Source organism: Salmo salar, chromosome ssa03 (genome assembly GCF_905237065.1).
Source record: "Salmo salar chromosome ssa03, Ssal_v3.1, whole genome shotgun sequence".
Classification (NCBI taxonomy): Eukaryota; Metazoa; Chordata; class Actinopteri; order Salmoniformes; family Salmonidae; genus Salmo; species Salmo salar.
This window is the reverse complement of record NC_059444.1, coordinates 6,034,478-6,047,214: the sequence shown is the minus strand read 5'-3', so window position 1 is coordinate 6,047,214 and position 12,737 is coordinate 6,034,478. Positions and strand designations below refer to the sequence as shown.

At 43.0% G+C, this 12,737-nt stretch overlaps 1 protein-coding gene across 1 annotated transcript in view; it reads left to right on the top strand.

The window, feature by feature from the left end:
* The window catches only part of LOC106596897 (collagen alpha-1(XI) chain), a 185,012-nt gene that overhangs the window by 149,803 nt on the left and 22,472 nt on the right, over positions 1–12,737 (top strand). Inside the window, exons 46-51 of the mRNA XM_045714451.1 lie at positions 705–758; positions 2,723–2,830; positions 6,989–7,096; positions 9,510–9,563; positions 9,692–9,745; positions 12,087–12,140. Coding sequence (XP_045570407.1) covers positions 705–758; positions 2,723–2,830; positions 6,989–7,096; positions 9,510–9,563; positions 9,692–9,745; positions 12,087–12,140 — 432 coding nt within the window. The remainder of the gene's footprint in view (positions 1–704; positions 759–2,722; positions 2,831–6,988; positions 7,097–9,509; positions 9,564–9,691; positions 9,746–12,086; positions 12,141–12,737) is intronic.

The following is a 12,737-nucleotide window of genomic DNA, read 5'->3' as shown; positions in this document are numbered from 1 at the left end:
CACACCAGAGTACAGATGTCCAAGTAGATCCAAGCTACTTGATTAGATCTAGCCTGTTGTTGTGATGTCACGGTCTTAATGTTTATTGTTGTTTATGTTGATAGGGTCTTCTTGTTGATTGTTTATGTTGACATGGCGTTATTGTTGATTGTTTACGTTGACATGGTGTTATTGTTGATTGTTTACGTTGACATGGTGTTATTGTTGATTGTTTACGTTGACATGGTGTTATTGTTGATTGTTTACGTTGACATGGTGTTATTGTTGATTGTTTACGTTGACATGGTGTTATTGTTGATTGTTTACGTTGACATGGTGTTATTGTTGATTGTTTACGTTGACATGGTGTTATTGTTGATTGTTTACGTTGACATGGTGTTATTGTTGATTGTTTACGTTGACATGGTGTTATTGTTGATTGTTTACGTTGACATGGTGTTATTGTTGATTGTTTACGTTGACATGGTGTTATTGTTGATTGTTTACGTTGACATGGTGTTATTGTTGATTGTTTTCGTTGACATGGTGTTATTGTTGATTGTTTACGTTGACATGGTGTTATTGTTGATTGTTTACGTTGACATGGTGTTATTGTTGATTGTTTACGTTGACATGGTGTTATTGTTGATTGTTTACGTTGACATGGTGTTATTGTTGATTGTTTACGTTGACATGGTGTTATTGTTGATTGTTTACGTTGACAGGGTCCACCTGGTCCTCCAGGTCCCAGAGGTCCCCAGGGTTCTAGTGGAGCTGACGTAAGTGTCTGAATATTCAATATTATTATTCTGAATAGTTTAACATGTCATTACATTAGAGTATATTATAATTATTATGAATAGTTTAACATGTCATTACACTAGAGTATATTATAATTATTATGAATAGTTTAACATGTCATTACACTAGAGTATATTATTATTCTGAATAGTTTAACATGTCATTACATTGAAGTATATTATTATTATTATGAATAGTTTAACATGTCATTACATTAGAGTATATTATTATTATTCTGAATAGTTTAACATGTCATTACATTAGAGTATATTATAATTATTATGAATAGTTTAACATGTCATTACACTAGAGTATATTATAATTATTATGAATAGTTTAACATGTCATTACACTAGAGTATATTATTATTCTGAATAGTTTAACATGTCATTACATTGAAGTATATTATTATTATTCTGAATAGTTTAACATGTCATTACACTAGAGTATATTATTATTATTCTGAATAGTTTAACATGTCATTACACTAGAGTATATTATTATTATGAATAGTTTAACATGTCATTACACTACATGTGGCTCCATACCCTGTGTTATGATGACCTGACGTTTTTTATGATTGATTGATTGATTGATTGATTGGTTATTTGGTTGGTTGGTGGTTTAATTGGTTGGTTGGTTGATGTATTGATTGATTGATTGATTGATTGATTGATTGATTGATTGATTGATTGATTGATTGATTGATTGATTGATTGGTTATTTGGTTGGTTGGTGGTTTAATTGGTTGGTTGGTTGATGTATTGATTGATTTGTTGATTGCTTGGCTGATTGGTTGGTTGGTTGGTTGGTTGATTGGTTGGTTGATTGGTTGGTTAATGTATTGGTTGGTTGATTGGTTGACTGGATGATTGATTGGTTGGTTATTTGATTGGTTGGTTGATTAATTGGTTGGTTGGTTAATGTATTGGTTGATTGGTTGGATGGTTCATTGGTTGATTGGTTGGTTGGTTGGATGGTTGATTGATTGGTTGATTGGTTGATTGGATGGTTGATTGGTTGATTGGTTGGATGGTTGATTGGTTGGATGGTTGATTGATTGGTTGGTTGATTGATTGGTTGATTGGTTGATTGGTTGGATGGTTGATTGGTTGATTGGTTGATTGGTTGGATGGTTGATTGATTGGTTGATTGGTTGATTGGATGGATGGTTGATTGGTTGGATGGTTGATTGGTTGGATGGTTGATTGATTGGTTGGTTGATTGATTGGTTGATTGGTTGGATGGTTGATTGGTTGGATGGTTGATTGATTGGTTGGTTGATTGATTGGTTGATTGGTTGATTGGTTGGATGGTTGATTGGTTGATTGGTTGATTGGTTGATTGGTTGGATGGTTGATTGATTGGTTGATTGGTTGATTGGATGATTGATTGGTTGATTGGTTGATTGGTTGATTGGTTGGATGGTTGATTGGTTGGATGGTTGATTGGTTGGTTGATTGGTTGATTGGATGGTTGATTGGTTGATTGGTTGATTGGTTGATTGGTTGGATGGTTGATTGGTTGGATGGTTGATTGATTGGTTGGTTGATTGATTGGTTGATTGGTTGATTGGATGGTTGATTGGTTGATTGGTTGATTGGTTGATTGGTTGATTGGTTGGATGGTTGATTGGTTGGATGGTTGATTGGTTGGATGGTTGATTGGTTGATTGGTTGATTGGTTGATTGGTTGGATGGTTGATTGGTTGATTGGTTGATTGGTTGGATGGTTGATTGGTTGGATGGTTGATTGGTTGGATGGTTGATTGGTTGATTGGTTGATTGGTTGGATGGTTGATTGATTGGTTGATTGGTTGATTGGATGGATGGTTGGTTGGATGGTTGATTGGTTGGATGGTTGATTGGTTGGATGGTTGATTGGTTGGATGGTTGATTGGTTGGATGGTTGATTGATTGGTTGTTTTGTATCCTATCCACAGGGTGCTCAAGGCCCTCCTGGTGGAGTGGGTTCTATGGGAGGTAATGGAGAAAAGGGAGAAAGCGGTGAAGCTGGCAACCCGGGACCATCAGGAGAGCCTGGTGGTGGAGTAAGTATCCCGTTTGATTCAAATACACAAATGATAAATGATAATTAGAACAGATAAAACAGGGGGAAAAAACACAACATTTCTTAGTGTATAGTATTGTCATTTATGCATAGCAGTGTGTGATTAGGTTACAAATCGAGGTTGTTCATATTTCTTAATTGCAGCTGTAATTGAGCATTGTTTATTATCTGTGACAGTCACAGTAGAGAATCCTTCCTCTTACTGCGTCCCCTTCTGATGAGTCACAGCTTTAGGGGAAAGACGGGGGGCTATGTACAGTTTTCCTGGCTACCCATACTCCTTACTCTGGCCATGCGACGGACGTTAGTTTCTTCTCTGCGATGAGTGTCTCCCCAACGATTGTCTAGAACGCAAACACATTCTAACCGTTCTGATTGGTCCCAGAAACCGATGGGTTTGGACCAGAGCCAGAACACACGTGTGTAAAGCGACGTTTTGAAAAATGCGTCGTTCTCTTTTATACTCTGATTGGTTAGAGATGATCCAACCGCTGATGACTTTGTTTTGTACGACACGCCCTCATTGTATCCAACTCTTCTAGTCTGGCTGGTCCTTACTGTAGTCAACTCTTCTAGTCTGGCTGGTCCTTACTGTAGTCAACTCTTCTAGTCTGGCTGGTCCTTACTGTATCCAACTCTTCTAGCCTGGCTGGTCCTTACTGTATCCAACTCTTCTAGTCTGGCTGGTCCTTACTGTAGTCAACTCGTTTAGTCTGGCTGGTCCTTACTGTATCCAACTCGTTTAGTCTGGCTGGTCCTTACTGTAGTCAACTCTTCTAGTCTGGCTGGTCCTTACTGTATCCAACTCTTCTAGTCTGGCTGGTCCTTACTGTATCCAACTCTTCTAGCCTGGCTGGTCCTTACTGTAGTCAACTCTTCTAGTCTGGCTGGTCCTTACTGTAGTCAACTCTTCTAGCCTGGCTGGTCCTTACTGTAGTCAACTCTTCTAGTCTGGCTGGTCCTTACTGTATCCAACTCTTCTAGTCTGGCTGGTCCTTACTGTAGTCAACTCTTCTAGTCTGGCTGGTCCTTACTGTAGTCAACTCTTCTAGCCTGGCTGGTCCTTACTGTATCCAACTCTTCTAGTCTGGCTGGTCCTTACTGTATCCAACTTTTCTAGTCTGGCTGGTCCTTACTGTATCCAACTCTTCTAGCCTGGCTGGTCCTTACTGTATCCAACTCTTCTAGCCTGGCTGGTCCTTACTGTATCCAACTCTTCTAGTCTGGCTGGTCCTTACTGTAGCCAACTCTTCTAGCCTGGCTGGTCCTTACTGTAGTCAACTCTTCTAGTCTGGCTGGTCCTTACTGTATCCAACTCTTCTAGCCTGGCTGGTCCTTACTGTATCCAACTCTTCTAGCCTGGCTGGTCCTTACTGTAGTCAACTCTTCTAGCCTGGCTGGTCCTTACTGTAGTCAACTCTTCTAGCCTGGCTGGTCCTTACTGTAGTCAACTCTTCTAGTCTGGCTGGTCCTTACTGTATCCAACTCTTCTAGCCTGGCTGGTCCTTACTGTAGTCAACTCTTCTAGCCTGGCTGGTCCTTTCTGTAGTCAACTCTTCTAGCCTGGCTGGTCCTTACTGTAGTCAACTCTTCTAGTCTGGCTGGTCCTTACTGTATCCAACTCTTCTAGCCTGGCTGGTCCTTACTGTAGTCAACTCTTCTAGTCTGGCTGGTCCTTACTGTATCCAACTCTTCTAGCCTGGCTGGTCCTTACTGTATCCAACTCTTCTAGCCTGGCTGGTCCTTACTGTATCCAACTCTTCTAGTCTGGCTGGTCCTTACTGTAGTCAACTCTTCTAGCCTGGCTGGTCCTTACTGTAGTCAACTCTTCTAGCCTGGCTGTTCCTTACTGTAGTCAACTCTTCTAGTCTGGCTGGTCCTTACTGTAGTCAACTCTTCTAGTCTGGCTGGTCCTTACTGTAGTCAACTCTTCTAGTCTGGCTGGTCCTTACTGTAGTCAACTCTTCTAGCCTGGCTGGTCCTTACTGTAGTCAACTCTTCTAGCCTGGCTGTTCCTTACTGTAGTCAACTCTTCTAGTCTGGCTGGTCCTTACTGTAGTCAACTCTTCTAGTCTGGCTGGTCCTTACTGTAGTCAACTCTTCTAGTCTGGCTGGTCCTTACTGTAGTCAACTCTTCTAGTCTGGCTGGTCCTTACTGTATCCAACTCTTCTAGTCTGGCTGGTCCTTACTGTATCCAACTCTTCTAGCCTGGCTGGTCCTTACTGTAGTCAACTCTTCTAGTCTGGCTGGTCCTTACTGTATCCAACTCTTCTAGTCTGGCTGGTCCTTACTGTATCCAACTCTTCTAGTCTGGCTGGTCCTTACTGTATCCAACTCTTCTAGTCTGGCTGGTCCTTACTGTATCCAACTCTTCTAGCCTGGCTGGTCCTTACTGTATCCAACTCTTCTAGTCTGGCTGGTCCTTACTGTAGTCAACTCTTCTAGCCTGGCTGGTCCTTACTGTAGTCAACTCTTCTAGTCTGGCTGGTCCTTACTGTAGTCAACTCTTCTAGTCTGGCTGGTCCTTACTGTATCCAACTCTTCTAGTCTGGCTGGTCCTTACTGTAGTCAACTCTTCTAGCCTGGCTGGTCCTTACTGTATCCAACTCTTCTAGCCTGGCTGGTCCTTACTGTAGTCAACTCTTCTAGCCTGGCTGGTCCTTACTGTAGTCAACTCTTCTAGCCTGGCTGGTCCTTACTGTATCCAACTCTTCTAGTCTGGCTGGTCCTTACTGTATCCAACTCTTCTAGTCTGGCTGGTCCTTACTGTAGTCAACTCTTCTAGTCTGGCTGGTCCTTACTGTAGTCAACTCTTCTAGTCTGGCTGGTCCTTACTGTATCCAACTCTTCTAGTCTGGCTGGTCCTTACTGTAGTCAACTCTTCTAGTCTGGCTGGTCCTTACTGTATCCAACTCTTCTAGTCTGGCTGGTCCTTACTGTATCCAACTCTTCTAGTCTGGCTGGTCCTTACTGTATCCAACTCTTCTAGTCTGGCTGGTCCTTACTGTATCCAACTCTTCTAGCCTGGCTGGTCCTTACTGTAGTCAACTCTTCTAGTCTGGCTGGTCCTTACTGTATCCAACTCTTCTAGTCTGGCTGGTCCTTACTGTAGTCAACTCTTCTAGTCTGGCTGGTCCTTACTGTATCCAACTCTTCTAGCCTGGCTGGTCCTTACTGTATCCAACTCTTCTAGTCTGGCTGGTCCTTACTGTAGCCAACTCTTCTAGTCTGGCTGGTCCTTACTGTATCCAACTCTTCTAGTCTGGCTGGTCCTTACTGTAGTCAACTCTTCTAGCCTGGCTGGTCCTTACTGTAGTCAACTCTTCTAGTCTGGCTTGTCCTTACTGTATCCAACTCTTCTAGCCTGGCTGGTCCTTACTGTAGTCAACTCTTCTAGCCTGGCTGTTCCCTTACTATACCTGGGTTTCTTCCATAGGAAATACTTGGGCCGGCTGCTTCATCAATCCATATTTTCGAATTGATCATTGCCCAGCAGAGCATTTGGTTATGATCATTGATTATCCCTTCCCCTCTCAGAAAGAGAAGAAATTAGGATCAATATCATAGATTACAGCTATGCTTCCATCCAACCCCAGCCCCATTAAATTCATATCAGAGCGTTGATCATTGATTGTTGGCTATGCTGTGGTTTGTGGTTGTGTAGTCCGGTCAGGTTTAATCAGTACAGAACCCTAGTCCCTGATAGGACTCTCTGGCTTGTCACCCAAATGACACCCTTGTTCCCTATTCAGTGCATTCATTTTGACCAGGGCCATAGGGGACGTAGACCCTTTCTCCTCCTCTACTCAGCGTCCGTCACAGCATATCGACATGGCTGTCTGCTCCTCTATCTGTTTACAGTGTCAGAACGAAACAGATAGGGACAGGTAGGGAGGGAACAGACAGGGACAGGTAGGGACAGGTAGGGACAGGTAGGGACAGGTATGGAGGGAACAGACAGGGACAGACAGTGACAGGTATGGAGGGAACAGACAGGGACAGATAGTGACAAGTATGGAGAGAACAGACAGGGACTGACAGTGACAGGTATGGGGAGAACAGGGACTGATCAAACTTTACCGGTGTGACACCCACTGATCCTCAGTGTGATAACAGTTGTGACATTTCTCTCTCCAGGGCCCCAGAGGAGAGACAGGGGAGAAGGGAGAGTCAGGACCACCTGGAGCTGCTGGACCTGCAGGGGCCCGCGGACCTGGAGGAGACGATGGCCCCAAAGGCAACCCCGTAAGTCACATCAGGCCCTATATTCAAAATACTTTGACAACATCTCCATACGCAATTTTTACAATAAGATAAAGCAAGAGTATTTTTTTTTTCTTCTGTTTGTGGATCTATAACCGATACTGTAAATCATAGAGTCACTCATGTTATGATTCTGATCCCATTGTCTGTTTCCAGCAAGACTATGTGAGGAGTTGAGCGGTCGTAAATCCTACTCAACGTTCATGGAGTGGCGCTTGTGCACCGTTCCGCCGCTCCACTAAAAAAAAACGCTCCCAAAATATTTTTTATAATAATAGAATAAAACACTCACAGGGAGAAATACATTTTCGCTCCAAATTCGCTCCATTCAAAATCATTTTAAAATCACCATTGAACCAACACTTATGTATTTTTGTGATTTCCTGGACCTACCATTTTCAAATAGACTACATGTCATTTTAAACAGTATTTAAAAACACTAAAAGGGTCAGGATCCTGACAGGGAGCCTAAAAAGGAACGAAAATGAATTATTTAGGCTATATTATTTCAGTTAATTCAAGGCTATAGCCTACGAAGAAATACATTGCGAAGCATTTGGGAGTGGTAGGGACATAAAGCACTCAACATTTAAATAACATTTAATTGTATTAAATCATTATAGTCTATAAATTGTGCATATAGGCTGTGACTTAGAATTAAATACATATTAGACGAAAAATGCCTTATTAGGTTCAGTCTACAGTGCCTTTGAATTCAATTGTTAGAAACAGGAGTTGGCCCAGTCTGTGTCTTCAGGCTCGTGTGATGGTGCCTGGAGAGCCAGCCTGCAGAGTATCTTCTCAAATCAAAACAAATCAAATCAAATTTATTTATATAGCCCTTCGTACATCAGCTGATATCTCAAAGTGCTGTACAGAAACCCAGCCTAAAACCCCAAACAGCAAGCAATGCATGTGAAAGAAGCACGGTGGCTAGGAAAAACTCCCTAGGAAAAACTCCCTAGAAAGGCCAAAAACCTAGGAAGAAACCTAGAGAGGAACCAGGCTATGAGGGGTGGCCAGTCCTCTTCTGGCTGTGCCGGGTGGATATTATAACAGAACATGGTCAAGATGTTAAAATGTTCATAAATGACCAGCATGGTCAAATAATAATAATCATGGTAGATGTCGAGGGTGCAACAAGCACGTCCGGTGAACAGGTCAGGGTTCCATAGCCGCAGGCAGAACAGTTGAAACTGGAGCAGTAGCACGGCCAGGTGGACTGGGGACAGCAAGGAGTCATCATGCCAGGTAGTCCTGAGGCATGGTCCTAGGGCTCAGGTCCTCCGAGAGAAAGAAAGAAAGAGAGAAAGAGAGAATTAGAGAGAGCATATTTAAATTCACACAGGACACCGGATAAGACAAGAGAAATACTCCAGACGTAACAGACTGACCCTAGCCCCCGACACATAAACTACTGCAGCATAAATACTGGAGGCTGAGACAGGAGGGATCAGGAGACACTGTGGCCCCATCCTGTGGCCTCCTCACATGCAGAGCCACTGGGGATGATAAACACCTTTTTGGCCTCTCCTGCCAGGCTGGGCAGAGATGCAGAGTTGTTTTAAAAATATATATTTTTCCCTAGGTAGCCCTAAAGGTTTTTAGGCAAAATAACACAATCAAAACGTAAAGCTTTTTGAACGTGGGAATATGCCAGGACTATTGGGCCAAAATCAATTATGACCTATTGTATAGATAATAGAACAACACTTTTTCCCTCTCTTGCTCTTGGTCCTCATCTTTGTAAGCCACCTTGATTTTGCACCTGTGTGTGTTATCAGTTTCAAAATATTTAGCAAACTCCATGACAGTAACTACAGCAAGGGGGCTATTACCAGCACACAAGTAGACTACAAATGCATGCTGGGCCGGGCATGCCCTGGGCTCACGCAGTGATCGCTACTAGAGGGAAATTGGAGTGGGCGAGAAGGCCAACGCTCCAGCCTTTGGGAATGCCGCTCTGTGCTCCAGCTCCGCTCCTTGTTCCGCTCCAGCTTTGCTCCTCGCTCCGCTCACATACTCCACATTCCAGCTCAAACACTTCTTGTATTCTCTCTCTGCTTTCTCCATCTCTCTCTCGCTCTCCCTCTCTCTCTCTCTTTCTCCCCCTCTCTCTCACCCTCTCACCCTGTCTGTCTGTCTGTCTGTCTGTCTGTCTGTCTGTCTGTCTGTCTGTCTGTCTGTCTGTCTGTCTGTCTGTCTGTCTGTCTGTCTGTCTGTCTGTCTGTCTGTCTGTCTGTCTGTCTCTCTCTCTCTCTCTCTCTCTCTCGCTCTGTGTGTATATCTCTCTCCCTCTCTCTTTGTCCCTCTCTCTTTGTCCCTCTCTCTCTCTCTCTCTCTCTCTCTCTCTCTCTCTCTCTCTCTCTCTCTCTCTCTCTCTCTCTCTCTATAGGGACCCGTTGGCTTCTCTGGAGACCCAGGTCCCCCTGGAGAGCCTGGAGTTGGTGTAAGTACTACAGTTAGATGTAAAGGGAACGGCATGTAATTAATTGAAGTGTAACAGTAGATTATGATCGATGCTAGTAAAAGGAAGAAATTGATATCCTGACTTGTCTTTCTGTTGTATCTCCTCAGGGATTGGATGGCTTGGCTGGAGACAAGGGAGATGATGGAGACGCTGGTCAGCCAGTAAGTTTTGATTTATTTAACCAGGAAAAGACCCTTGAGGCTATAGAATTGTGATGTTGTTGTTGTTAGTGAGGAGAAAAAAATAAGAAGGGAGTAGTCTTGTACGCAAATACACAATATATACAACATTATGTGGACACCTCTTTAAATGAGTGGATTCGGCTATTTCAGCCACACCCGTTGCTGACAGGTGTATAAAATTCAGCGCAAAGCCATGCAATCTCCATAGACAAGCATTGGCAGTAGAACAGCCTCACTGAAGAGTTCAGTGATGCCACCTTTACAAGTCAGTTTGTCAAATGTCTTAGTTCCAGTGAAGGGAAATCTTAAACGCTACAGAATACAATGACATTCAGGCCTATCTATTTATGTAGCTATTTATTTACCAAGCTAAAAACACGTAACCTAACACTAGCTAGCTAGCTGCTGGGAGGATGTTGTCAATGGACGAGTGGCTAAGTGACTGACTTTTTTTCCCACCCGTATCGTTTTTCTGTGGTTACAGCTAGTGATGCAGGTGTCATTTGGTTGGCTAGCGAGAAATGTGAATCACTTTGCTAGCTAGCTAGCTATGCTGAACTTGAACGACTGTTAACTACAGTTAGCATATCTCTCAGTTGTCAATCAAATGTATTTGGCATCGATCAAACGGGCAGGCAGGTAGGCGAGTTCCCATTGAGTTGTAAAATCGGCGGTTGGGACAAGCTGCGGAAAGGCGAGCAGGCTACAATACTATTCCCCATTGTTTATCAGTGAAATTTTGACAACGTTTAAGAAGGTTTACCTACTCTACTGTTCCCTCGTTATGTTTTAGCTCATCTTGCTTTGGCTAGCGTTAGTTGTTGATCTTGTTGTTGGGGGTAAAATGTCAGCCACTCACCCACTCGTCCAATGACAACATCCTCCCAGCAGCTAGCTAGTTAGCTGCTAGTCCTACTGGTTAGTCCTACTGCCTGTAAACACACAGTCCAGTTCATAGTGAATGATGGCAGGTCCTACTGCCTGTAAACACACAGTCCAGTTCAAAGTGAATGATGACAGGTCCTACTGCCTGTAAACACACAGTCCAGTTCATAGTGAATGATGACAGGTCCTACTGCCTGTAAACACACAGTCCAGTTCATAGTGAATGATGACAGGTCCTACTGCCTGTTAACACACAATCCAGTTCATAGTGAATGATGGCAGGTCCTACTGCCTGTAAACACACAGTCCAGTTCATAGTGAATGATGGCAGGTCCTACTGCCTGTAAACACACAGTCCAGTTCATAGTGAATGATGACAGGTTCTACTTCCTGTAAACACACAGTCCAGTTCATAGTGAATGATGACAGGTCCTACTGCCTGTAAACACACAGTCCAGTTCATAGTGAATGATGGCAGGTCCTACTGCCTGTAAACACACAGTCCAGTTCATAGTGAATGATGACAGGTCCTACTGCCTGTTAACACACAATCCAGTTCATAGTGAATGATGGCAGGTCCTACTGCCTGTAAACACACAGTCCAGTTCATAGTGAATGATGACAGGTTCTACTTCCTGTAAACACACAGTCCAGTTCATAGTGAATGATGACAGGTCCTACTGCCTGTAAACACAGTCCAGTTCAAAGTGAATGATGACAGGTCCTACTGCCTGTAAACACAGTCCAGTTCATAGTGAATGATGGCAGGTCCTACTGCCTGTAAACACACAGTCCAGTTCATAGTGAATGATGACAGGTCCTACTGCCTGTAAACACAGTCCAGTTCAAAGTGAATGATGACAGGTCCTACTGCCTGTAAACACAGTCCAGTTCATAGTGAATGATGGCAGGTTCTACTTCCTGTAAACACACAGTCCAGTTCATAGTGAATGATGACAGGTCCTACTGCCTGTAAACACAGTCCAGTTCAAAGTGAATGATGACAGGTCCTACTGCCTGTAAACACAGTCCAGTTCATAGTGAATGATGGCAGGTCCTACTGCCTGTAAACACACAGTCCAGTTCATAGTGAATGATGACAGGTCCTACTGCCTGTAAACACAGTCCAGTTCAAAGTGAATGATGACAGGTCCTACTGCCTGTAAACACAGTCCAGTTCATAGTGAATGATGGCAGGTCCTACTGCCTGTAAACACAGTCCAGTTCATAGTGAATGATGGCAGGCTTCTGTAGCAAATAACTTATTTATTGTTGTTGATGATGTTGTTGTTGTTTAGGATGATGATGATGATGATGATGATGATGATGCTGATGTTGTTGTTTAGGATGATGATGATGATGATGATGATGATGTCGTTGTTGTATTGTGAATCTGGTATCTATTGTAACTGGTCGGGGGGGTGTGTTGTTTCAGGGCCCACCTGGTCCTTCTGGAGAAGCTGGACCTCCAGGACCACCCGGCAAGAGGGTAAGTGTCTGCCAAGAAAACTTTGTTTTGCCCGCAAAGTTATTTGCTAACAGAGCTAACACATGTTCCAGGTTTCAGGCGAGGTTAGTCGTCGTTATCAAAAATTATAGATATTGCTGAATTTAAATTCTAGCTATAATGGACTATAATACATATCTGATTTGCCTTGATTGAGCAGCCACTCTCCACACAAGCCAATATTCAGAGACGGTTTTGTAGTAGATTAGTTTATAATATTCAGACTGTTTTTTAGTACATTAGTTTATAATATTCAGACTGTTTTGTACTAGATTAGTTTTATAATAGAATATCAACCTGTTTTAGTTTGTCTGACAGTGATGCGAGAGCAGTGAGATAAACACTCAAGTCCAGGATATCAAGATGTCATTTCTACCTCTGGCACTTCCCGCTGATCGTGTCACACAACCGGCCTCAATGTCCACATGCGTCCTAAATGGCACACTCGTCCCTCTGGTGGAAAAGTAGTGCACTTTTTAAGGGATAGGGTGCTATTTGGGAAACAGCCATACAGTATGTTTTCTTACCACTTTTACAACCTGGTCCAATTAAAGCCATCACTTTTAATGGAGAGCACTA